Source organism: Seriola aureovittata, chromosome 3 (assembly GCF_021018895.1).
Source record: "Seriola aureovittata isolate HTS-2021-v1 ecotype China chromosome 3, ASM2101889v1, whole genome shotgun sequence".
Lineage (NCBI taxonomy): Eukaryota > Metazoa > Chordata > Actinopteri > Carangiformes > Carangidae > Seriola > Seriola aureovittata.
This window is the reverse complement of record NC_079366.1, coordinates 14,197,010-14,220,077: the sequence shown is the minus strand read 5'-3', so window position 1 is coordinate 14,220,077 and position 23,068 is coordinate 14,197,010. Positions and strand designations below refer to the sequence as shown.

The 23,068-nt window shown below is 41.9% G+C and overlaps 2 protein-coding genes across 2 annotated transcripts in view; both read right to left on the bottom strand.

The window, feature by feature from the left end:
• usp43a (ubiquitin specific peptidase 43a) overlaps nt 1-10,797 on the bottom strand; it is a 101,042-nt gene extending 90,245 nt beyond the window's left edge. The window contains exon 1 of the mRNA XM_056371375.1: nt 8,885-10,797. Coding sequence (XP_056227350.1) covers nt 8,885-9,499 — 615 coding nt within the window. The 5' untranslated portion in view covers nt 9,500-10,797. The remainder of the gene's footprint in view (nt 1-8,884) is intronic.
• Nucleotides 10,798-11,584: 787 nt separating this feature from the next.
• cfap52 (cilia and flagella associated protein 52) lies at nt 11,585-22,473 on the bottom strand. Its single transcript, XM_056371379.1, has 14 exons — nt 22,266-22,473; nt 21,703-21,902; nt 21,374-21,510; nt 21,107-21,235; nt 20,780-20,879; nt 20,436-20,552; nt 19,918-20,018; nt 19,545-19,715; nt 18,113-18,261; nt 17,709-17,854; nt 16,964-17,115; nt 15,849-15,951; nt 12,319-12,430; nt 11,585-11,939 (listed from the first exon to the last, which is right to left on the bottom strand). Exons 1-14 carry the CDS (start codon nt 22,324-22,326, stop codon nt 11,755-11,757), a joined length of 1,863 nt encoding a protein of 620 aa, XP_056227354.1. The 5' UTR covers nt 22,327-22,473; the 3' UTR covers nt 11,585-11,754.
• Between the last annotated feature and the right edge of the window lie 595 nt (nt 22,474-23,068).

The window sequence follows — 23,068 nt, the reverse complement described above, 5'->3', positions numbered from 1 at the left end:
AATGTTCTCTGAACATATTCATGAGTCACACAAAGGATCTCCTTAAACCTGACAGGTGTTACGAGAAAAGAAAAAAAGTCAGTCTGTCTAATTCAATTATGAGGAAGGAGTTATGAGTTTATGAGTCAGATGGAGAAAATGACAGACCAAACTAATTACAGCATTAACACTAAACTAGGCGGCTACTTCTCCGACTCTGCATCGCTCTCCCATCTCTGCGTGTGACTGACAGGATCCAGGCTCTGCTCCACACCTCATTAAAAATCACCACATCATACCTGCAGTGTTCCGGTATCTAAATATAAACACGGTTGGTGATCCCCAGCCCACCCCACCACCCCCTCCCCACCCCCATCTGACGGAGATGGCGCGCTAATGAGCTTCATCACTATGAGGAAGCACTGACGGGGGGATGGAGGGTTGAGGGACAGATGGAGAGAGGGAGCGGTGTGAAAGAGGAATGCTGGCGGAGTTTCAACAACGGACCCACGGGTGTTTTTCTGTCTCACTATCGATACGACGGAGTAGTTGTAGTTGGCCCAGAAATGAAAAGTGAGGAAATAGAACAGTTTGTCAAAGCTTACAACAAAATAAGGGGGTGGGGTGGTAGAACACAAAAGGACAAGAGGGAGGGTTTCCAAGATTACGAGAACCTGGATGAGTCTGACGACATGACGAGGTTACGACCACATTAAGACGAGTGTGTGAATTCTGCGCTGGCCTCATCTCTGCTGTTTTCTCCCCATCACTTTTCTCTCCATTTGAGTGTGTGTGTGTGTGTGTGTGTGTGTGTGTGTGTGTGTGTGTGTGTGTGTGTGTGTGTGTGTGTGTGTGTGTGTCACAGCTGGGAATGGCAGTTTTGCTCATCGCTTTGATTTCTGTTTACAGTTTTGTCTCTCAGAACATCTCTGGTGAAATGTACCACACAGCCTCAAAGGCACTGAAAAAGATTTGGCAAAGTAACAAAGTTGTATTCCCAAGCATCAAGTCTTTTTTTTTTTTTTTTTTTTTTAATTAATTGATTTCTTGTAGAGGGAGAAATGAAAGAAAGAAAGACAGAAAATTCTTGAGATTTAGGAGTGCTGGAGATACACAGAAGAGAAAAGCAAATAGGTTGAAATGTTGAGTTCCTCTGCAACTGACCTGAGCACAGCTCTGGTGGGATCTTAAGTGTTTGTTGAGCAAACACTTCAGAGCTAGTCAAGGAGAGGATGAAGGTGGGTGGAGGGGTCAACTTTGGGGGAACACAGAATTTTGTGTAAGAGCTATTGATCTGGTCTAGACAAAGGATCTGATTCTCAGCCCACAACCGATTGGGCCTGACCTTATGTGGTGGGTTGAGATAGAATTTTTTTCTCTTAATTGAAGCAACCTTTGTTTCATTTATTGACTTTGCTCATCATCAAATTAAGAGCATGTGAAACAAGGATTTGTGGGCTATTTACTTTATTTCAACTGAACAGATTTCAGGAAGTATATGAAGTATATGAATAACTACTGTTGACACCCGATTCCTACCTGCAATTACTAAACTGGAACTCCTCTCCATCAAAAGACCAAGTTGTGTTAGAAACACACAGTTACAGAGAATAATTAGGTTTGGTCTCAATCATTTTTTTTGGGCCCAACAGGAGATCAGGCTCTGCTTCTCTGGGGGAAGATTTTTCAACTTAGCAAAAGGGAACAAAACAAAAGAATCGAAGGCTGTCAGCCTTTCCACAAACAAAGAAATCATCAAAAGGCGAATATAAGATAACAGAATGACAGATGACAGCCATAAAACCTGCACAATCTCTACCGAAGGGGTCATGACCTCGCAGCGGTCAGCAGAGGCAGGGCAGCACTCTGGCAACATCCCCCTGCTTCCACACCCAGATGTCTGTTTTAGTGTCCTATCCTGCTACCTTTGCTTCACCTTACACACCATTACCCCCCTCACCCTCCTCCTCCTCCTCCACACCTCCATCCTCCTACTCTGTAAACAATGACGGATCAGAGTGCTGGCAGGCCAGGAATTTACTATAAACATACATCAAGCGAATGGCCCTCCTCTCTCTCCCTAAAAAACCTATTTACACCACCTCACCTCATCGTGGTCCAGCCTGCCAAACAGGCCTGCCTGGATTCCTCAGAGACTGAAAATGATACTGACAAATCAGGACAAATTATGACAGGGCATAACCTTAAGAGGAGCTGCACACACTATTCTTTTTCACACACATACACACACACACACTACCCATCCCACACCCCACCCCCCGCAGGTGTGGCTGGAATGTGGCTGGATAGGATCCGTCATTACAGGCTGCTCCATTTACTGTTTCATTTTTCAGCGGCCTGGTGTTGCCGGCTCACCTCTGCTGTCAGAACAGACTGGACGCAGGGCAGTCATCACTTACAGCCTCCACTTATACCACTCTTTCTCCCCTCGTGCTGTGTTTTCATCCATCCCTTCTCTCTTTCTCTCTCTCTCCCTCCCTCACACTAACACAACCTCACGGTCCTCTTTCTTTTTTCCTCTTGTTCCATTATTTCTGTTTTTCTTTCCTCTCTATCATATGAGAACAATTCCCTTCACTAATCAGTCCCAGCTGAGCTCAGGCTGTCAGGTACCCTTGGAAAACACACACGCACGCACGCACGCACGCACGCGCGCGCGCGCGCCTCTCTTCAATGTGTAGCACCTGTCATTCCCTTCTTTCTCCTCCTACCATCTTTCCCACACTCAACTAATCCAGCCTACTCCTTCCTGTGTCTTGCTATAAGGCCACACTGGATTCACCTCCGGAAAACAGCAGACAACAGGCAGGGTTTGTTTTTGATGACAAATCTAAGCGCTATCATTTCTGAGAAGCTTGGAAATCCCTCAATAAAGGTGCCAGCACGTCAGCACCGAACAAAGCCAGCATGTCCGCAGATGTCCCCAGTGTAGGATTTATAGGTGATCAGTAAGAAATAAGAAGGGATGAGATGTGATAGAAATAATCGCCTCTGAATGGTTTACAGTCCCTGGGCTCTGCTGAAACTGAGAAATTGATACTCCGAGGATTCACAGCTGAGGCTTTAAATACGCTACTGTGTACACGACTGAGAATCTAGGAGGCCGTATCTGTCACGCCATCAACAGCTGTATGAACATATATGCTATTTCAGTGCGTCTCCCATCACTGAGATAAAGTAGAAAAGTCATCCCGGACTGTCTTCCATGATTGGGTGATGGTAGTCTCACACCCCGGAACAGTAAAGATTGATTTATTCCCATGGCTTCCCACACTGTGTCGTCCAGGCTTGGTACATAAATCATGGGAGAGATACTAAACCTGGAGGAAAATGGTCTAATATCGCAGTTCTTACACAGAAAACAGCACAGACACACTGCTCCTTGTGTGTCTTTATTGCTTTTTCGTCACAGCGGTGTAGGTACAATGGAGTGTGGCTCACTGAGTCGTGGGAATGCATGCTGCTTCCAAACAGCATATGGTGACTCTGCTACAGTACTTGTAAGTGGTCTAGCTTGTGTTTTATAAGTGTGGGGTGAAGTGTTTAAAGTATTATTACTTCACATTCATTTCAAACAGCTGAGACATACATCCTGCTGCACGCTACATTATATCTATTGTGTGATTTAAGGCGCGCAATAGAGGTAGCCTCAAACTGTTTACACTGCTGAAATCTTCCAAAAAACAAAAAAAAAAAATTGTCCCCCATCTGCTCCATTGAAAAAGCACTGCAATCAAACTGAAATGAGAAGCAGCCCCACTGTGCAAATTCAGCACAGAGAGTCCAGGTGGCACATATCCTCACTGCTATGTGCATGTGTGTCTGTCTACAAACACTTAAACATTTTCAGCACTGAGAGTGAGAATAAGAGCGGTTCTTGAAGGAGAGCAGAGACAAGAAAAGACAAACAAACCATCAGTCTCAGCGCTCTGCCTCACTGTCACACACTTCCTGCACTCCCAGAACAAACAAGACTACTTAAAGCACCAGGCTTCATCTTCCTGGCTGAGCTCCTCTGGCCTTACAGAGCTGCATCCTGTCAAGCGTAAAAAGATGAATCCTGGGCTCCTCGCTACAACTTCTAAAAGTAGTTACTGTGTCGTTAAATCCTTTAGGTCAGGAGTGTAAAGCAGTAAGAGGAGAGAGCTCGCTCCGTCATCGAGTTAAATTGATGTAGACAACTTTTGGGACCAACCAATAAAAAGGACACTTCATCCCTCCCGATTTCATCAACATCAAATGTGTAGCGAGGCAGTTATGGCAAAGTTGGAAATGTTTGACCTTTAAATACGGCACCTCCATTAGGCTGATCACTGTCATTTAGCTGCATTCGGGAGCACATTTCTCAACATTCAGATTCATGATGTGGCTTTTAACATACAGTTATAGGAATCTAAGGAGGGCTGGCAGGGGGACAACCTTCTCTTTACTCATCTATACTATCCACTGAGGAATAAAGGACATATGAAAGTGAAAAGATAACTTTTTTTTATAAAAACACAACCACGGTCTACCACGGTTTTCAGGAAGATGCATTTAAATACCCTGTTGTATCTTTGTGAAAAGCCTGAGGTCAGTCTGGTATCATCGGTTGAGAAATTGTGAATTCCACCGACATGATCCCTGCACACTCCTATCCCAACATAAAAAAAAAAAAAAGTTAGGAGTTAGAAGTTAGAAAAAGTACTTTTTCACCTTCTTCCAGTGCTTCTCTTTAAGCCTGGAAAAATTTGCAAAAATAACCAGTTGTCAAAGCTGTCTGTCCCTTTTTCTGATAGGAGGGAGGGAGGGGTCCTGTGAGGATCACAGGAGGGACGATAAGTTTTGTTTACCAGCAATGCCCCCCCCCCTTCCTCTGAGTGCACACCATTGGAGGCGTCTCAGCGGGGGGCATTCTCCTTTTCCAGGCTGAATGCACTTGCTACAGTAAACATCCTCTCTTCTGCTTCAGCCTGGGATGAGCAGACAGACACAAATCACTGTGTTGATACAATGGGGCGAGGCGAGAAAAGGGGAGTGAAGGACATGCTTTCTTTCTTCCCCCCCTCCCATTGCATCCAGCCATGATGAGAGGTATTAGAGCAAAATAGAGGAAAGATCGAATACCTCAGTATAAACAACACAGGGCAGCACATTCAGACATTTAGTTCAAGGGCTAATATTCTGTCTTTCCTTCCACTAGGTGGACATTACTGTGACTGGTATCAACCACTATTTTAACCCATTTTAACACAAAGGTTATATGAAACCAGTATGACCGCCCATGAAGATTCAGTATATTTTTTTTCACATATCTGGCACAGCATGCAAAACAGGTGTCTTGAAAACCAAGTCCCAGTTCAACAAGGGTAAATACATCAAGTATTAAGTCTAATTTCTCCACTGAAAGTCGCTAATCCACAGCCAAATGCCTTTCAAAACCCTGTTTGAGTTCATGTTTTTCTCATCACACACTTCCTATTATTTCTAAAGTAAGAAGACACTCCCTAAGTGAAGCTGCATGTGACAAGAGTTTGAAATCCTTTCTTTAAATCTAACATGCATGCAGGTGCTCAGCATTAATGATCCATAACACCATCCCCCCCCTTTCAGATCAAAACAGCATCAAGCTCTTCTTCTGTATTAATCATTGCCTTTCCCTTACAGCTTTGGAATACCCTGCACTTGCTCTCGCACATGTCATTAATTTATCATGAACTTGTGGTTGTAGGTGAGGAACAAAGCTCCCATCCAAAGTCACTGTCGTGACTATCAACCTTTTCTATCATGGATGACATCCCACTCTGTCTTCCCCAAATGTAAGCCTGTGCGATTGTGTGTTTTTGTGCGCATGTTGCATAGCCCCCCCCATTACTTCCCCCAGGCTGTTGATGCAAGAGAGTAGTTACTAACCCAGTAAGCCTGCTGGTTGACTGTCATCCAATAAGCCCAGAGGGAAGGCTGGAGGCCCTGCTGCCCTGGTTCACAGCAGCCCCGAGTGACTACAGCAGCGGGAAGACTTCCGTGTCTCAGTGTGTGACCACTTATTGATTTTAATTTCCTGATATGCTAGAGGTAATGGCGTACGTCTAATGTAGCCTGCACTGCTATCACATACATTTAACGGTTTGTGTAAATAAGACAGGAATGCGTAACTCCCCCTCCCTCCACGTGACGGTCGGGGAATGCATGCAAACCACCTGAAGTCAAGTGGAGACAGTGCAACCTGCGTGTAATCAGTAACCACATGGCATGCACACATAAAATTACCACTGCTTCAACAAACAATAATAAAATGTTGACGCTGTGAGGCAAAGTGGCGAGGCGCTTTCTGTTTATTACTCCGTCAGATGAGAAATGGTCTCCGCTAAAATACAAACAACCAACCAACCTGTGCGCCTTTATTCACGGAAACGGGACACGCACAGGTTGACCGTTGCCCTTTGAACCACATTCAATGAAGTGCACACCTCGCGTGTTTATTCAAATATTTGTTTTGCCAGTGCAGACTATAGTGGTAGTAAATGTCACAAGATCCTCCTGATATACAGTGGAAATAGAAAAGTCCATACACCAATGGTAAAATGCCAGGTTTTTGTGATGTTAATTCAAAAAAAAAAAAAAAAAAAAAAAAAAGAGAGACCAAGATAAATAATTTCAAAACTCTTTCCACCTTTAATGTGACCTATAACCTGTACAATTCAATTGAAAAACTAATTGAAACCTTTTAGGTGAAATAAAAATAAAAAACTAAAATTGTGTGGTTGTATAAGTCTGCACTCCCTTAAACTAATACTTTGTCGAAGCACCTTCTGATTTTATTACAGCACTCAGTCTTTTTAGGTAGGAGTCTATCAGCATGGGACATCTTGACTTGCCAATATTTGCCCACTCTTCCTCGCAAAAGCGCTCCAAATCTGTCAGATTGCGAGGGCATCTCCTGTGCACAGCCCTCTTCAGGTCACCCCACAGATTTCCAAATTGGATTCGGGTCCGGGCTCTGACTGGGCAATTCCAAAACTTTAATCTTCTTCTGGTGAAGCCATTCTTTTGTTGATTTGGATGCATGCTTTGGGTCGTTGTCATGCTGAAAAGTGAAAATCCTCTTCATCCTCAGCTTTCTAGCAGACACCTGAAGCTTTTGTGCCAAAAATGGCTGGTATTTGGAACTGTTCATTATTCCTTTCACCTTGACTGAAGCCCCAGTTTCCAGCTGAAGAAAAACATCCCAAACGCATGATGCCGCCACCACCACGCTTCAGCGTGGGTATCGTGTTCTTTTGGTGATGTGCAGCTTTGTTTTTGCCAAACATACACCTTTTGGAATTATGGCCCGAAAGTTCAACCTTGCTTTCATCAGACCGCAACACATTTTCCCCAGATGCTTTTGGGAGACTTGATGTATGTTCTTGCAAAATTTAGCCAGGCTTGGATGTTTTTCTTCATATGAAAAGGTTTCCGAACCCTTAGCCCAGACATATGAAGAATACAAGTGACTATTGTGACATGTAGTTCACAACCAGTACTTGCCAGAAATTCCTGCAGCTTCTTTAATGTTGCTGTAGGCCTCTTGGCAGCCTCCCTGACCAGTTTTCTTCTTGTCTTTTCATCAATTTTGGAAGGAAGTCAAGTTCTTTGTGATGCACCCGTTGTGCTATATTTTCTCCACTTGTTAATGACCGTCTTCACTGTGTCCCATGGTATGTCTAATGCCTTGGAAACTCTTTTTGTACCCTTCTCCTTACTCATAACTTTCAACAATGAGACCCTTTTGATGCTTGATGCTTTTGCTGTAGGATCCAGCTAAGTAAATGTCAGGAAAATCCTACTAGAACAGCTGAACTTTATTTTGGGTTAATCAGTCACTTTAATAGATGGCAGGTGTGCACTGACTACTACTTAACATGAGTTTGAATGTGATTGGTTAATTCTGAACATTTCAGTTTGTTCTTCAATTGAATTGTACAGGTTTATAGGTCACATTAAAATGGTGGAAAGAGTTTTGAAATGATTTATCTTGGTCTCACTTCTTTTTTTTTTTTATCCTCACAAAAACTTGGCATTTCATTGCACTAAAGCCAATTAATGACTGTGTGCTGAGGCAAATAAAACAGTTCAGCAAGTAACCAGGCAGATTCTGTGGGAAGAATGTGTATAAGTAATCTAACCTGAAGATAATAACATCTCCTTAGCCAAGGCTGAAGAAACCTGCAGGTGTTCCTGGGGCACAATTTTCCTGCTGATCTACTACTAACCCTGTCTTTCTTTGTGTGTGCGTGTGTGTGTGTGTGTGTGTGTGTGTGTGTGTGTGTGTGTGTGTATATAAAATATGGCCATGCCTCCTCCAAGTACCCAGAAACCCAACAGCAGTCTTGTGCTTGAGAATAGTACCTGGTGGCTGTGGTTTGCTGTCTGTCAATTAGTTTGTGGTAATTTGATTTAAAAATGACTTACGGCCCTATGATAGTGGCTTTATTGTGCTTTAGAAGAGCACATTCCCAGACAAATCTGCAGTTAATGAAAAATCAAAAACCAATTGACACACAGTTTACTTGGTGGTTTCAGGGCCCCTGGGTGCCATGCATGCTTCGTCAAGGTGGGAATGCGGCTTTGCCTTTATCCACCTATCTGAAGTTGAAATATCACAGCCATTGAAGTAATTATAAAGTACTGGCACTCTTTAAGGAAACTCGTGTTTAACTGCAATACTGGCAAATATTCCCAAGAGGAAATTATGGGAAACTTGGTGGGGAAAAACTAAATAAACTCAAATCATGTCACGCCCCCTCAGTGGCACAACTTTAGCTTGAAAAACAGCCCTGACCACTGAGGGAAATCTATAGATATTAACACGTACAACTTAAATAAAAACCAGCGACATCTCTCGCCCTCTCTCTGTCCTCACCTTGAACTCCACAGACAGCTGAGGCTGGTACTCCAGTGTCCACAGCGCTCGAACCAGCGACGCCAGCTGCTCGGTCACCTCTCCCCTGGCGCTCTGCGGCTCCTCTCCTCTCACCTCCCCGTTCACCCTCCCGTGGCACACGTCCGACCTGTACTGCTCCAGCCCGAGGTACTCGGCCAGCAGGTCCGTGTTGCTGAGGCACTGAACCACGGCGTTCATGAAACAGGTGTTGCCGTGGTTCTTCAGTCCCAGCACCCCGGGGGTCTTGTCGCCGTAGCACCACGACAGCCTCTCTTTCACCGAGCCGTGAGAGGAGGACGCCGTGGAGCTCTTCTTCACGGTTCCCTCCCTGAAGATCTGCGAGCAGTCCTCTTTGAAACCCCCCGAAGCGCTCTGGCCGAAGCCGCCGTCGTCGTCCTCCGCGTCTGGCGGTTCCGCGTCGCCAAAGTGCGCCAAAGTGCCCAAAGTTTTAAGGATCCTTCCCATGAAATTCCCAAAAGATCGCAGCGATTTCCTCCTGATAAACCTCCCGGTCTTGTATTTCTTCTCCTTTCGCGTTGTGGATTTGGGTTTCATGGGTTGTTTTCTTACCTTGTTTTCCTTGCGGGTATCCATGGCTCTATGAACTTACTGGGACCGAGAGAAAATGAAACAGGCTGTGGAGTCGCACCTGTCTGCCAGGCTGTCTACCCCTCTTCCTCCTCCTCCTCCTCCTCTTTCCTTCTCTCCACAAACCTCACCGCTGTGGTGGCACCGATGCGGTGCCAATAAGGCACATGATTACTGACTTCATTCCCTTGGCATCCCGCTATTTTTCCCCAGTACGTTGTTTTCACCAGTCTGCGCGTTTAGATGGGTGACGCTCTCTCCAGGAACTACAGAGATGAGCTGCTTCCCTCCCTCCACATCACAGGTTCAATTACACTTCCTCATCGATGGCTCTCGGCTCTGGATCTCTCACCACCACTATTCCACCCTCCCTCCTCCTCTTCTCTCCTGTCTACGGAGCTACAAAGTGTCTATTCTGAAGGACCGTCTCAAAAGGCCCGCCCCTAACACATGAATTGAATTAACCTGGATTACAATGCTTATAGTTTGTCACAATAGGAAGGTGTATACAGTGAACAGGAGATCGTTGTCCAGACAGCCACGCGGTGTTACTGGGACGGTAACTTTACATTATTACGCTGGAAACGAGGAAGTTGTGGTGACAAGCACTGTAGCCTTCAACTGCCCCCTGTAGGACCAACCACAACACCACCTTAACATCTTCAGAGGTTGTGGAAGAAACTATGTCTGGCATTTATAGGATATGGCTTGATAGTAAGAGCATGGGCTCATTAAATACACAAAAGACCAATGATCCCTAAACTTCTCCATGGCCACCTATAAAACGAGTCCCTAAAATATCTACATGCGCTGGTCTCAAAGTAGGAATTTTAGGATCACATGTTTTGGGGTAACTTAATAATGTTGCTCTATGCATATTTGTGTTGCTGGTTAAGAGGCTGTCTATCCTGCTATTAAAACACCTTGTCTACATCACACCAGCGTTTACAGACAGATGTTTCCCATAAATAGCGCGGCGACTGTCTCCATGCACATTATAATGCTGCTGCTGCTCCTATACTCTGGAAGCTCTACAAAGTGAGTGAAATGGATATTGCAGAAGCTTTTGGTCAGATATGTAATGCTCAGTCCTGGATTTCAAAAGGGATCCGGCATCTTTTGTGCTATATTCCGATTCTAATCATCTGAAGCTTAATTTCACAGCTCACCAGTACTAAAGATTGGATTTAGTGGGGCCAGATGTGCTGATTTATTGAAATAGATAGTCAGAGCCTCATCCAATATTTCCATGATGTCCCTCATGCTGTTATTCCAGCATTGTTAGGAAATGGTTCAGCATCATATCAAATAAACAAATTCTGTGTAAAACTGTGAGTTGATGTGTTTTTTCTTTTCTTCTTTTCACTCACTTGTACCTTAGTCGTCCTCTGTTTGTAAGCAGGGGTGGAAAAGGGCAAAGACAGAGATGCCCTATTTTACTGATCCAGGAATGTTTTTGCTGACTTGGTTTATACTGCAGGTTTGTTATTTTACTGGGGGGAAGCAGGGGTGAGTTATTAATTATTTAGATTAGCCATTTTGAAGAACAGTGAGGAGAAAGGGTTCAGATCAGACACAGCCAGAGAGGCTTTCTGCTGTACGTTGCCTCCCTCCTTAACCAGTATCCTTCAGGGAATCGCTGTTGATAGATTAGCTGACAGCAGCCACGTGTTTAAGTGCCAAGAATCTGGGCCTCCTCTTTGTCTCTACTGTAGCAGAGAGAGGAATCATATCTGAGAAAAGTATGCATTTAATGTACGGTATAATATACCCTTCTTTTTACATATTCTGGTTTCATCGGCATAGAGTAAATGTTGTAAGCCATTAATTCTGCTGTTCTCAAACATTCTAAAGAAGCATAATGCTGACTCTTTGATGTGAAGTACAGTTTTTTGTGCCTTGATATTTAATTTTATATTCATTTAGAGTGTAGCTGTATGATTTCCCGTCTATTCACCTGCTGTGGGGAATACCAGATTGCTCAATAATTGTTCAGATTGCTCTGTAATCTTTTCACTTATTTCTATGATGTCCTTTTGCCGCTGAAAGGAAACAGTTGTATATAATTATAATCATCGAAGCGTCTTCAAATTACATTTATATTTATTATATTTTATTTCTTTTGGTCAGAGTGTAAATACCTTCTTCAATGTTATCGTAAGATTACTGAATTCTCATGACAATATTTGCTAAATCAGAAGAGGGAGAATTCTGAATAAATTTGTGTGTGAGTGGTGGTTTCTGTGGCTTCTAGTGTCACATTATGAAGAAGCAGAAGGGTGTGGGAACCTCCACCGGAGAATGGCTCCATCCGCACTGGTGCTGACTAAGGTGCGGTTGTTGGAGCAGATCTCGATGCTGGTGATACTGCCACCGTGAGCTATCCCTATGTGGGTTACTACACCTTCCGTGTAGTCCCACACTTTCACCAGCTTGTCATCTCCACCTGCCATGAAAAGGGGAAAAAAATGTATGAATACTCTGAGTGAAGTTTGAGCAGAGCAAGCATTGTAGTGTCAGTCAAGCAGATGAAAACAAAGGCTCTGAAGAGTTGAAAACACTCAAAGTCAAAGCATACAATTCTTTCATTAAAAAGAACTGTACTGAAACTATAATTCCAAAAAAAGACAATCATGTTTCTTCTGAATATGAGCATCATCAGCAATAAACCTGGGACAAGTATAAAATGGTTACTATCCTTACAATGAATGTTCATATAAAAGAGATTTACTAGATTCCTAATTTAGTCTTGGATGAATTATATTGATAGGGACAATCACTAAAACGAGCAATGTATGAAGTGTCAGATGTGTAATGGGCCATACCTGTCACAAAGTATTTGCCATCGTGTGAATTGTGCAAGCCATTGATGGCCCCAGACTGCGAGCCCTCCAGTTCTCTGATGGCAGAGCCATCGTACACGTCCCAGTAGACAACCTGAGAAACACGTTAACACGCAGAAAAAACTGTACTTTAGTTGCAGGTGTTGTACATTCATCATCGGTATTGTTTATGGAAGACACAGTGTCCAAGAGGGAGGGAGATACAAACATTATGTATGTTACGCTGATATTGTGGAGTCTCCAGTCTTCACTGTTTTGTTGAATAGAATCTAATCAGATGAGATGATATTACTTTATCATACATATACTGTGATATGGAATATGTGACCTCAAACTATTACATTAAGTACTTTATTATTCTAACTCTGTGAGGTAGTGAGCAGGTCTATGGTTAGATTCTATCAAGCTGTCACACAGCACTACTGAAACTAGAGTATGTTTGCTGATTTAAATGAGATTTAATCATCCCTAGGGCCTAACAACTGCCATAGTATCAAGTCTCACAAAAGGCACTTGTTAGCTAAAGTTATTTATAGCGCAAGCGGCAGAAACATCACAGTGCCACACATTAACAAGGGTTCTTTGTTGTTATTTATATGAACACGCTGATTAGATCTTAAAAGCAAGGTAAATGGGGGGGCCAGATGGATCCGATCATTAAAATCTGTCTTCTGAGGTATCCTGTATGAATGAGTCTCTAGTTGAAGATTTAGTGGTGCACTTTATCACTGATCTCAGTCCCAGGGTGTGTTTCAAAGGCCAGAAGCCATTACAAAGTTAGTAAAACAAAGGATAATTAACAGATCGCAAAAGGTCCATCAAGTGTTAAAAGCACTAGACAACAAATTTAAAAACCTAATTACTGGGAAATCTATATATAGCCTGACTGTGATGATGCCAATACAAAGTATACAGTATTTTACTCTTTGACTTATTCGAGCATATGAAGCATTATATAGGTTGGTTAGGTGTAAAAGGAAAAGTTCATGTTACACAGAGCTGCTCAGAATAAGACCAACATTTATGAGAATAGCCTCTGAGACAAGATTTCATTTCTCTGGCAGAGCCCATGCCTATAATGCATTACAGGAGGGGAAATGTAATCTCACACAGACATATCAAATACTATTGGTTATTGTGGAATGAAAGAGGAACAAAAGGCTTGGTAAAAAAATGTTATTTATAGTTTCAGAGCTGCAAAGTGATTCTCAAAGCAATAAGCTGCCCTTTTAAGCCGCAGGAACATTTCTGTGGGGGTCATTTGAGTCTACAGTGTTGTTCTACCTCAGATTGGCTTATTCAGATAGAATGGCTTGCTGATATTAATATTTCCACAAAATAACTTTGCAAAAGATAACTTCAGAAAACACCAGAGGGGAAAATGGTTCATTATGAACACCAAATAGTCAGAATGTAAGGTTTACAGTTTCTCAGATTACGCGAACTGATTCAGCTGACGTGTTTGTTTGCCAACATGAAACCATTTATATTTCCCACCATCACCAAACAAAGAAGTGCCTCCAAAAATACAACTAGATTGCTTCTCTTAGTGTATAAGAAATCAAAATAATAAATATACAGTATTCTGTATATCCGTGTACGACAAAAGTTATTGTAACCTCCTTATTCTTCCCCATGTCACCTTCCATCTCATCCTCCTTGCCACAGTCACGACCTCTCCTTCCTTCCTCATCTCATTCCAGCAGCTTATTAGAGGCTCCCACCTGTGTGAGTTGTCTTGGCCCATCTGTGCCCCCCCCCACCTCAGCCAAGGAAACTGGCCCACAGCCACGACATTGGGCCACCAAGTAAATTAATTACACGCAGCAAGCAAGAGCAGGTCAGAAACATCAGACCCACTGTTGACACTGCTCAGCCTGTCTCCCATCAATCGTGTTTGTGATTTTCATGAGCAGGATTTCAAGGCGCAGCCGGAGGGAGGAGTGTGTCCAGTTTGGGTTCCTCCTAATTCCCTCCCTTCTATTTGCAGACGATGTGGTTCTCTTGGCCTTGTCCGAGGGTGTGAAGAGAGTGTGAAGCAGTTGGGATAAGGGCCAGCACGTCCAAGTCTCCAAGTCATCCAAGTGGTTAGGATGCCTTCTGGATGCCTTCCACTGGAGGTCTTCCAGGCACATCTAACTGATAGGAGGCCTCAGGCTAGACCGAGAACACCTTGGAGAGATTATTACATATCTTATCTGGTCTGGGAACGCCTCAGGATCCCCCAGGAGGAGCTGGAAAATGCTGCTGGGGAGGGGGACATCTGGACTACTTTGTTTGACCTTGTGCCACCGGTGATCCGACCCCAGATACGCATCAGAAAGTGAATGGATGGCAAATGGATCCTTTTAATATGCACTCAAAATGAGCCACACAAAGCTATGTGTTATCAGAGTTATCCAAGCTCACCGTCAAAAGAGGAATCATCATCATTTTTCACAAATTCTGTCTCATTAAATATAACATCTCCCTGACCCTCCACCCTCCTTTCCTATTTTTTTCTCTGTCCCTTCACTCTTTCTCTCAGCTCTGTTGGTGTACTCACTCTGAATCTACTCACAGAGACATGCTGGGATGTGATGAAGGGTTGGGGTAAGGAGAGGAGAGAGAGAGAGCATTGGTATTTGTTCTCCCAGACAGAGCGCCTGTGTCCTGGGATGAGCAGATGGTGGATCTGGCTGGCACTTGGGTGGCATAGGCACATCCGCAGGAAGGCACGAACACCACAGCACTCCGCTCTATCTCTATTCTCTCCCCCCCTTCCATGAATCCCTCGCTTTCACTCTCTCACTCTCTCTCTCTCCCCCTCCGCTCACTCAGCACATCCACAGCACTGTGTTAATCAGCACAACTTGTCCTCACCTCTCAGCATGCTGGGGAGGCAACAATATGGGTCTAGTGTGTGGCCGGGTTCAAGGGGAGCGGATAAAGTGCACAATCAAGGAAACGAGTATTTCATTCTGCCACCGTGAACTCCTGACCTTATGTAAATTGGTGGTGCAGAGTTAATCATAATTACTCATAAAATAACAGACATAAAGGGTGTTTTTGCCACAGTGACTAGCAGCCAACACAATAGCATAATTATGTTGAGCTGAGAAACAAATTACAAGCTCTTCAAACTATACTATGGACATGCAAGTGTGTGTGTGATGGCACAAGTCTTCACTGTGCTCTTCTGTGCTGATCTGACCAGAGCGACAGGTTTTTCGCTCACGCTAACTGAGTGGAGATTATAATAACAATAAAAGCATAATGAGATATTTTGATTATGACTTTTATGAGTGTCAGTCTCTTTGCACCCTGAGGGATTTTCAGTCATTACAATCACTACATTTTTTTTTCCTGTGATGCATGACTTGCTGAGTTATGAGTCCCAGGGAATTCTTCACTAACCAACTCTTACATGCCAGTGTATAAAACCAACCAAGGCAAACGTGGGCAGATTTTTCAGACTATAATAACTGCACTGGGTACTGAGTGAAAGAAAGTCTTTCAATTTCAAAACTCACCTTTCTGTCAGTGCCACTGGTAATGATCTGGTATTCCTCCGGGTGGTAGCAGACCGTCCTGAACAGTGTGTTGGCAATCACCATTTGAAGACTCACAAATCTTCTGTAGGAGGAGACAAAGAAGAGCCAGAAGATGGGAAAAAGGGAAATGAGAGAGGAAAGCAAGTTTCACAGGTGTAGCAATGGCCTTAAAAAATCAGGTGCTCTCACTCCATGAACTGCCCAGTGCAGTTTACTGCAATAATTAGTTTTATTTCCATCAAAATAAAGTCTCACAAGCCAATCTGTATAGTTACAAATCACAAAAAAAACTATTAGATGTATTGTGCACTCACATGCAAACAAAATACACACACACAGGGTGCCAATCTAGATTCATTTAGGCTCTTGTCTAATATTCTTCACAACATCATCTTATTAGTAATCATACCAAAAAAAAGAAAACCCGTGCTACCCTTTAATCCACAGATTTATTAATTGAAGAGGATAGACAGTGAAAAAACACGACCACCGTCAGAGTTTTTAAAGGTTTTATTCTCCTCGCAGAAGAAGCCTAAGGATTAAAGGATTTTAAGCTTTCTTTATAAAGAATGCACTGTGTTTCTTTTTATTCCTCCTGTACCAGCCAGACACCAAGTGTTTCTTTCTCATTACAACTCAGACCTTAAGGCAACGCTCTCCACATTCCACTGTCATTTTCCTTCTGGTAGCTATGCATGTCATTAGCAATTATGTACAGTAGTTTTTCTCGATTATTTGATGTTTTAAGTCAAATAACATGCCTTTCAATCTATCTGCCTTCAGCAAAATAGACCCAGCACAGTGTCAGAAAAGTCAAATCTATGATTCATCCACCTTGAGGTTGTGGGCTGAATTAAGAATCAATTAATGAAGTAGAATCTTGAGTCAGTGGAGAAAACTCTTGCTTTCCAGTGTTGTATGGTATTTCATACAACCACTAAAGTCAATGAGAAATCCTCAAGAGAGTATTTTACTCACTAATTATATGAAAAAACGAGGATAAATACTGTATGTGTGCAATGTGAAATGTGTGCATTTATGTTCTTGCCTCTGGAGTTCACACAAGTGTTTGGGTATGTAGAGGGGCTACTCACACTATGTCCCAGATGATGCAGGCACCATCAGAGCTGGCAGTAACACACTCTTTGTCGTCACTCTTGATTTTGATACAGGCGACAGTTGCTTTGTGCTCTTTCATGGTCTCCAGCAGCCGATGGCCGCGCAGCTGCAGCTCCCACACACGCACCTACAACAGGTGAACCCAAATTCATTCAGTCTCACAGGATACTTTGCTTAATGCATGTGATACTTAATTAAAATACTCTCTCATCTTTCTTTCAGTGATTTGGAATGCAATCATGTAACTATGGAAGCAAACTTAAATACCTATTGAAAAAGATCTTGCACAGTACTCCTTCTGTTTAAATCTGTACTTACATGTTCATGTACACACATGTTCAAATATCTTTCTTCCTCTGCTGAGTTTGGTCTTTTTTATATTTTTAGTTATGGAATATGTAGGCTGGGTAAAAAGGTTAATTTACTTATAAAAAAAAAAAAAAAAAAAACAACTCATATATCTTTAAACACATGGCTTCTTAACTAAAAAAGAAGAAACTGTCAAAAAGATTGTGTGTTTTGTAGCCAAGTGAGTGCTAGCAGACATTTGCTGACCTCTTGGAGAAATTAGAGGGCAGTGGTATTCTAAAATGCAATATTATGATGGTATTGTGGAGAATTTCAATATGTTGCTTTGTTCTCTTACTCGATGAGGACCCTGAACATTCCACATTACATATTTAAACAGCTATTGGTTTGAGATGTATCATGTCAGCTGACCTGTCCTTCTCCCCCTCCACTGACGATCCTCTTGCAGTTCCTGGTGCCAGCGATGGCCGTCACACCCATTCTGTGAGCGTTGTGAATGATGAGCATGAGCTGACCGCTTTCCGGCGCAAACACACGAATCTTACCATCATTCCATGCTGGAAGAGAGAGAAATCAACTCAAATCAATCAAATATTTGCTGTGAAGAGACATTTGCTTCAGTAGATAAAATAGTATAATCTTAGTGGAAGTGGGTAACTTAAGAAAAAGGTGTTGCTGGTTCATGCCATATAGTAACCGATGAACAAATATAATTATGGCCGCACAACAGCTTGCACTAAGAAACAAAAACAGGATATTCATAGTAGTAATAAGCTCCAATGTCTTTTTTGCAGACATTTCTCCCTGACTCTCACCACTGATGATGCTGTGTCCATCGGCCATGAAGTCCAGGGAATTGCAGGTCATGTTGGGTACAGTTATGCGCAGCAGCTCTTTGGGCTTGTCTATGTGCCACAACCTGATATCCTCCTCAGAGCAGGTTGCAAATAATTCAGATATTCCACTAGCAGAGATACAAACCCCAAAAAATGGAGAGAGAGAGACAGAGATAGAGAGAGAGAGAGATGTAGAATTATGGTTAATGGTTAAGTTAATTTAGGTTTAACCACCTGTTATAATATATTGGTATGTGAGTTAAAAGCAACCAAGTATCCATATAATTATTCACATTATCAACTTGGATTCAATACATTATCCAGGTCTGTGTTCAATATACCTAAAAGCAATACGTTTTTTCTGAGCTTATAATGGCGTGATATGGATGAGGCGTTCATATGTCACCCTCTAGTGAGCACAATGCGGTACTGAAGTCACGCATTATGAGATATAAATGGAATTTAAGCTTTTTGCTGAAAAAACACATACAGCTGCACATACTACAGGTTTAGGAATTATCACTCACAATGTTAAATTTAATATTAGGATGACCCATCTGCAAAAACACACAAACCGTACAATCCCATGGCTGTGTTTGTTTTGTTGTACTATACTGTAGATGACACAGAGGACATAATTTTCTTGTATGTATAATACTTTCCTTACAAGAGGAAGGATTTGTGATTGGGAGGGAAACGTAGAGAACACTAGGGAGCAAACATGGCATTACAATATAACGACTGTCTGAATCACACGTTGTTGTAATTGCTGTTATTGAAATGTCAAACTGTCTTTCTCTGTCTAACTCTCACTTTAAGGCAATCAAATACACAAAATTAAGATAAGTAACACTTCTGGTATGCCGTTGCCTGCTTGCACGTGTCACCTTAGCCTATTATCAAGCTTGGGAAGATTTGAAACGTACTGATGTTTTTGTTGGATAAAAAGATTTAAAATGTTGCATCAGACAACACATGCCCATAAAAACTCAAACCGTCCTTTACACATCTGAACTGACATCTCGCTAAACACTGGTTTTCTTGGTGTTTACTGGACATTGTATCGTCATTGTGCAAGAGGCTCTTATGATTTCAACTGAATATTAATCTCCAAAATGTAGTATAAACGAGATTGATTTTAAACTGTGCATCATAAATACATGTATCTGCTTTACCTCAGGGCAAAGGGATTCTTTAACAGCATGATGGAGTTTCATTTCTCTTAATTTCAATCAATATAGGATATATATTTCTTGCCACATTTAAAAGCTGACACAAGGCCATTTGCCATTTTACTTTCTCCGGTGGGTCCCAGATGCTAACCATAAAAAGAATTAAGAGACAGTAAACATTTTGTCTTTGACATTATGACTTTGATTCTGTCTCCCTGAACTGTCTGTCTCCCACTTACAAACAAATGGCAACGTCCTTGACAGCACTGTTGTGGCTGGTGGATATGAGTTCAGCTTTGAAGTCCACATGACTGAAACGGTACATCTGAGCAGCCTCTGTTCCAACAAAGAACTGCTGGCCCTCTCCTCTTATAGCAATAGAGGTCACCCCCTTTTCCAGCTGGACTTCCCTAATGTGGGAAAAGAGAGAAAAAAGGAGTAAATAAAGGTCGCTGTAAAATAAGCACAGAAAAACTGTTCACATGACACTGGCAGCCTGGATATTTATTTATTTATAGTGTAAAAAAACGTGTAAACTGTAAGCACCATGTATTGTTACCAAATTTAATTTTTTAATTGAGATTACACAAATGACACAGTTGTAGGACTCACTTAAGAGTTTTGAACTTAGTCTTGGAACACAGAGTGAAGGTGCCAGATCCAGAGCCTACAAGCAGGTCCCCAGACTTCAGTATCCTTATGGCATTGACACCCTGCATAGAAAAGGCAGTTTTAAGATATGGACCTACGAAGTTATTATATACACAAGAATATATCACTTTTCAAATTCCTAGATCTTTGATGCAAGCTGAACCATCTATCTACAAAGATCCGGTGAGTTTTGTCAAATACTGACAAGCTATCTGAATTACTTACAGGAAGTATATACTAAAGCTCCCACACCATAAATAAGACTCTGGAGAGTAGTAGTAAAGGAACATATTCACAAAAGGAGTTATTACAGCTGCAGATAAAATAAAATTCATAACATGGCATGAGCCACTGAATAAATTTCCCAAGGAATGTTCCATCAGGAATATGGTTCAATCAGCTCTATATAGACTTGACTATCAGGGAGAGTGCAAGTGAGCTGAAATTACCTTTACTGCACCCAATTAAAGTTGACCTACCAGGCTGTATTTTGTTTTAATTGGACCGCAGTCACTCAGAAGCCCAGTCTTCATGTTGATTTTCAGGATGTCTCCGCTGGTGGTGCCACAGAAAACGAACTGATCATCCTCTGAGATCTGTGTGTATAAACAATTCATGCTGAGCAACACTATCTAATATCACCATATCTAGTGTACTATAAGTTTCTAAATGAAAGAATCACTGTGTAATATCACATTCTATGCTGTGCTTGTGTGCCTACAAGCACACAACTGCTAGTAATGTTCATACATTATTAGCTGTGTATCTCCTAAAAAAAAATGAGCTGGTTAAACAAGTTGGTGTGAATGAAAGACTCTCGTACCTCGATACATTTCACAATCCTCTTCAGCTTTCCTATCTGACACTCTGTGGGTCTGATCTTCCTGTTGGGGAGGTCCAACTCCCAGACTCGCAATGTTCCGCTGCCCAGAAAAGTCCAATGATATTACAATACTTTAAGAGCATGCCATATTAACCACAGGGACCATGATGGAGACACATTTTGAATGTAAACATAGTAATACTTAGATGTTTTTACTTTCATTTTGTAAGTAGGTGAATTAAGATTTAATGTGATGATGAATCCTCTGAATAATGCAAAATACAATGCACAATGCATCATTGCAATAGACTGATACCAGTCACTCACCTTCCAGCAGAAACAAAGATGTTGTCATTTGTGTTCGAGTACTGCACAGTGAGGCAGTGTCCAGCACTGTGAGCTGAAGCTGAGCTCCCACAGATGGCTTGCTGGGTCTCAATATTCCATATGACTATACTGAAAACACACAGAAAACATCTCACACACTCAACAAAAAGAAAGTATGTAAAGCTGAGTGCATTTACATTGTGTATGTTTCCTTCTGAATTGAAGCACAACTTACTCTAGACAGCACCAACCAAACTTGCTGTTTACCTGCCATCATCCTGACCCCCAAGAGACACCAGGTACTTGTCATTGGGAGAGAAGGCCAGTGCCTCTACCTTAGCCTTGTGGAGCAGCAGCTGGGCATAGATTGTTCGCTGTGCATAGTCCCAGATAATTACCGTAGCCTAGAAAAATACATACATACATATTTGTGTTGCCATCCCTTACTTTAAATGGATTCAAACTCACATATTCAGCAAAAAACATCAAACAAGGACAACTTAAACAGGTAACTGACAGTTATTGGCAAATTAGTAAATTAACCTGATCCATATCAGAAACTTTACATATGGAAAATGTATCTTAACTATAGCTACCTTAAAGCCCATGAAGTTGACCTGTCCAGAGGCAATATATGATCCACTTTTGGACACTGAAATGCAAGATACATTGTTTGTGTGTCCATGTAGGAACTCCTGCTTGCCATCTTTGATTCTCTTCAGAATGACTGTGCATCCCAGAGGATAAATGAGGTGCTCTCTGTCTGGGTGGACTCTCAAGCCAGAAGACACGTGCCCTAATGAAACAAAGTGTAGCATACCATAAGATCTAACATGTTTTAAGACAGAAAAGATACTGTTTAAGATCATGATGGATGGTCTCTTATTTTAAAATGTGGATGAGCAGACCGCAGTTATAAATTCTCAGTTTAACAGGTAATCAAGCCAAGTACACTGTAGGGTCTTTCAATAGCTTAAGATGCTGTTCAACATAATTTTAACAACGTATCTGGAACATTTAAAATGTCACCATGCCTACAACTATAACCGATATAGCACTATACATAACTGAAAAGGAAATTCTAGATGTTTCACGAACACACACAATACAGCTAGCAAATAATAGTTATTAACTTAGAAGCGTTTGCAGGAAAACTCACCGTTGAACCCGATGACAGCCTCCAGTTCAAGTTGAGGCACGCCGTGTGTTTCAACAGCCATGGCTGAAACCTGAATCAAATAAGTCTTTTTCCTCTAAATTGTTAAGATGCAGCCTATTTTCATCAATAAGCAAATTTTACCCGAAAAAACAACCGTATCTATGGTTCTTCAACAACAGACGTTACCTAGCAACAGCTGGGGCTCTACTGGCCAGTCATTGGTCGGTGAAATGCCTTCGCTGCCTTCACGTGCGGTCGAAATTTCCTAAATTTAAAAAGCGTGCACATAAAAACCTTCAGATTAATAGGTAAACTGCCAGTAACTTCAAAAATATCCATTTATGCAAGGCAAGGGGATAAACTGGACGAATCAATAACAAAGACACATTTTATTGTCTGTGCTACTGGTAGAGACTGATCTACTATTTAATCTATCACTTGACATTACACTAGAAATCTGAAAAGTAAAAAACTAAAGTTAAAATAAAAACCATAAAATGAAACCTCTTTTTAAAAGTAGGCAACATACAGCAGAATGGTTTGATGCACGATTTAAAAAAAACGCTCTACTTGCTATAGCTACCATATGAATACAGTTTATTGGTGGTTGTATTTTCTATGAATAAGGAGAACATTACTTGAATATGTATTTAAAAATGTAGTTCGTTGTTACCATGCAGCAAACTACAGCACAATGTACTGTATCTGTTTATTAAAAGTAAGCTACTATGAACTGTATGTAGATAGTATCACAGAGAATTAGGATTACATTTACTACACATTATATATGGTATACACCTTAA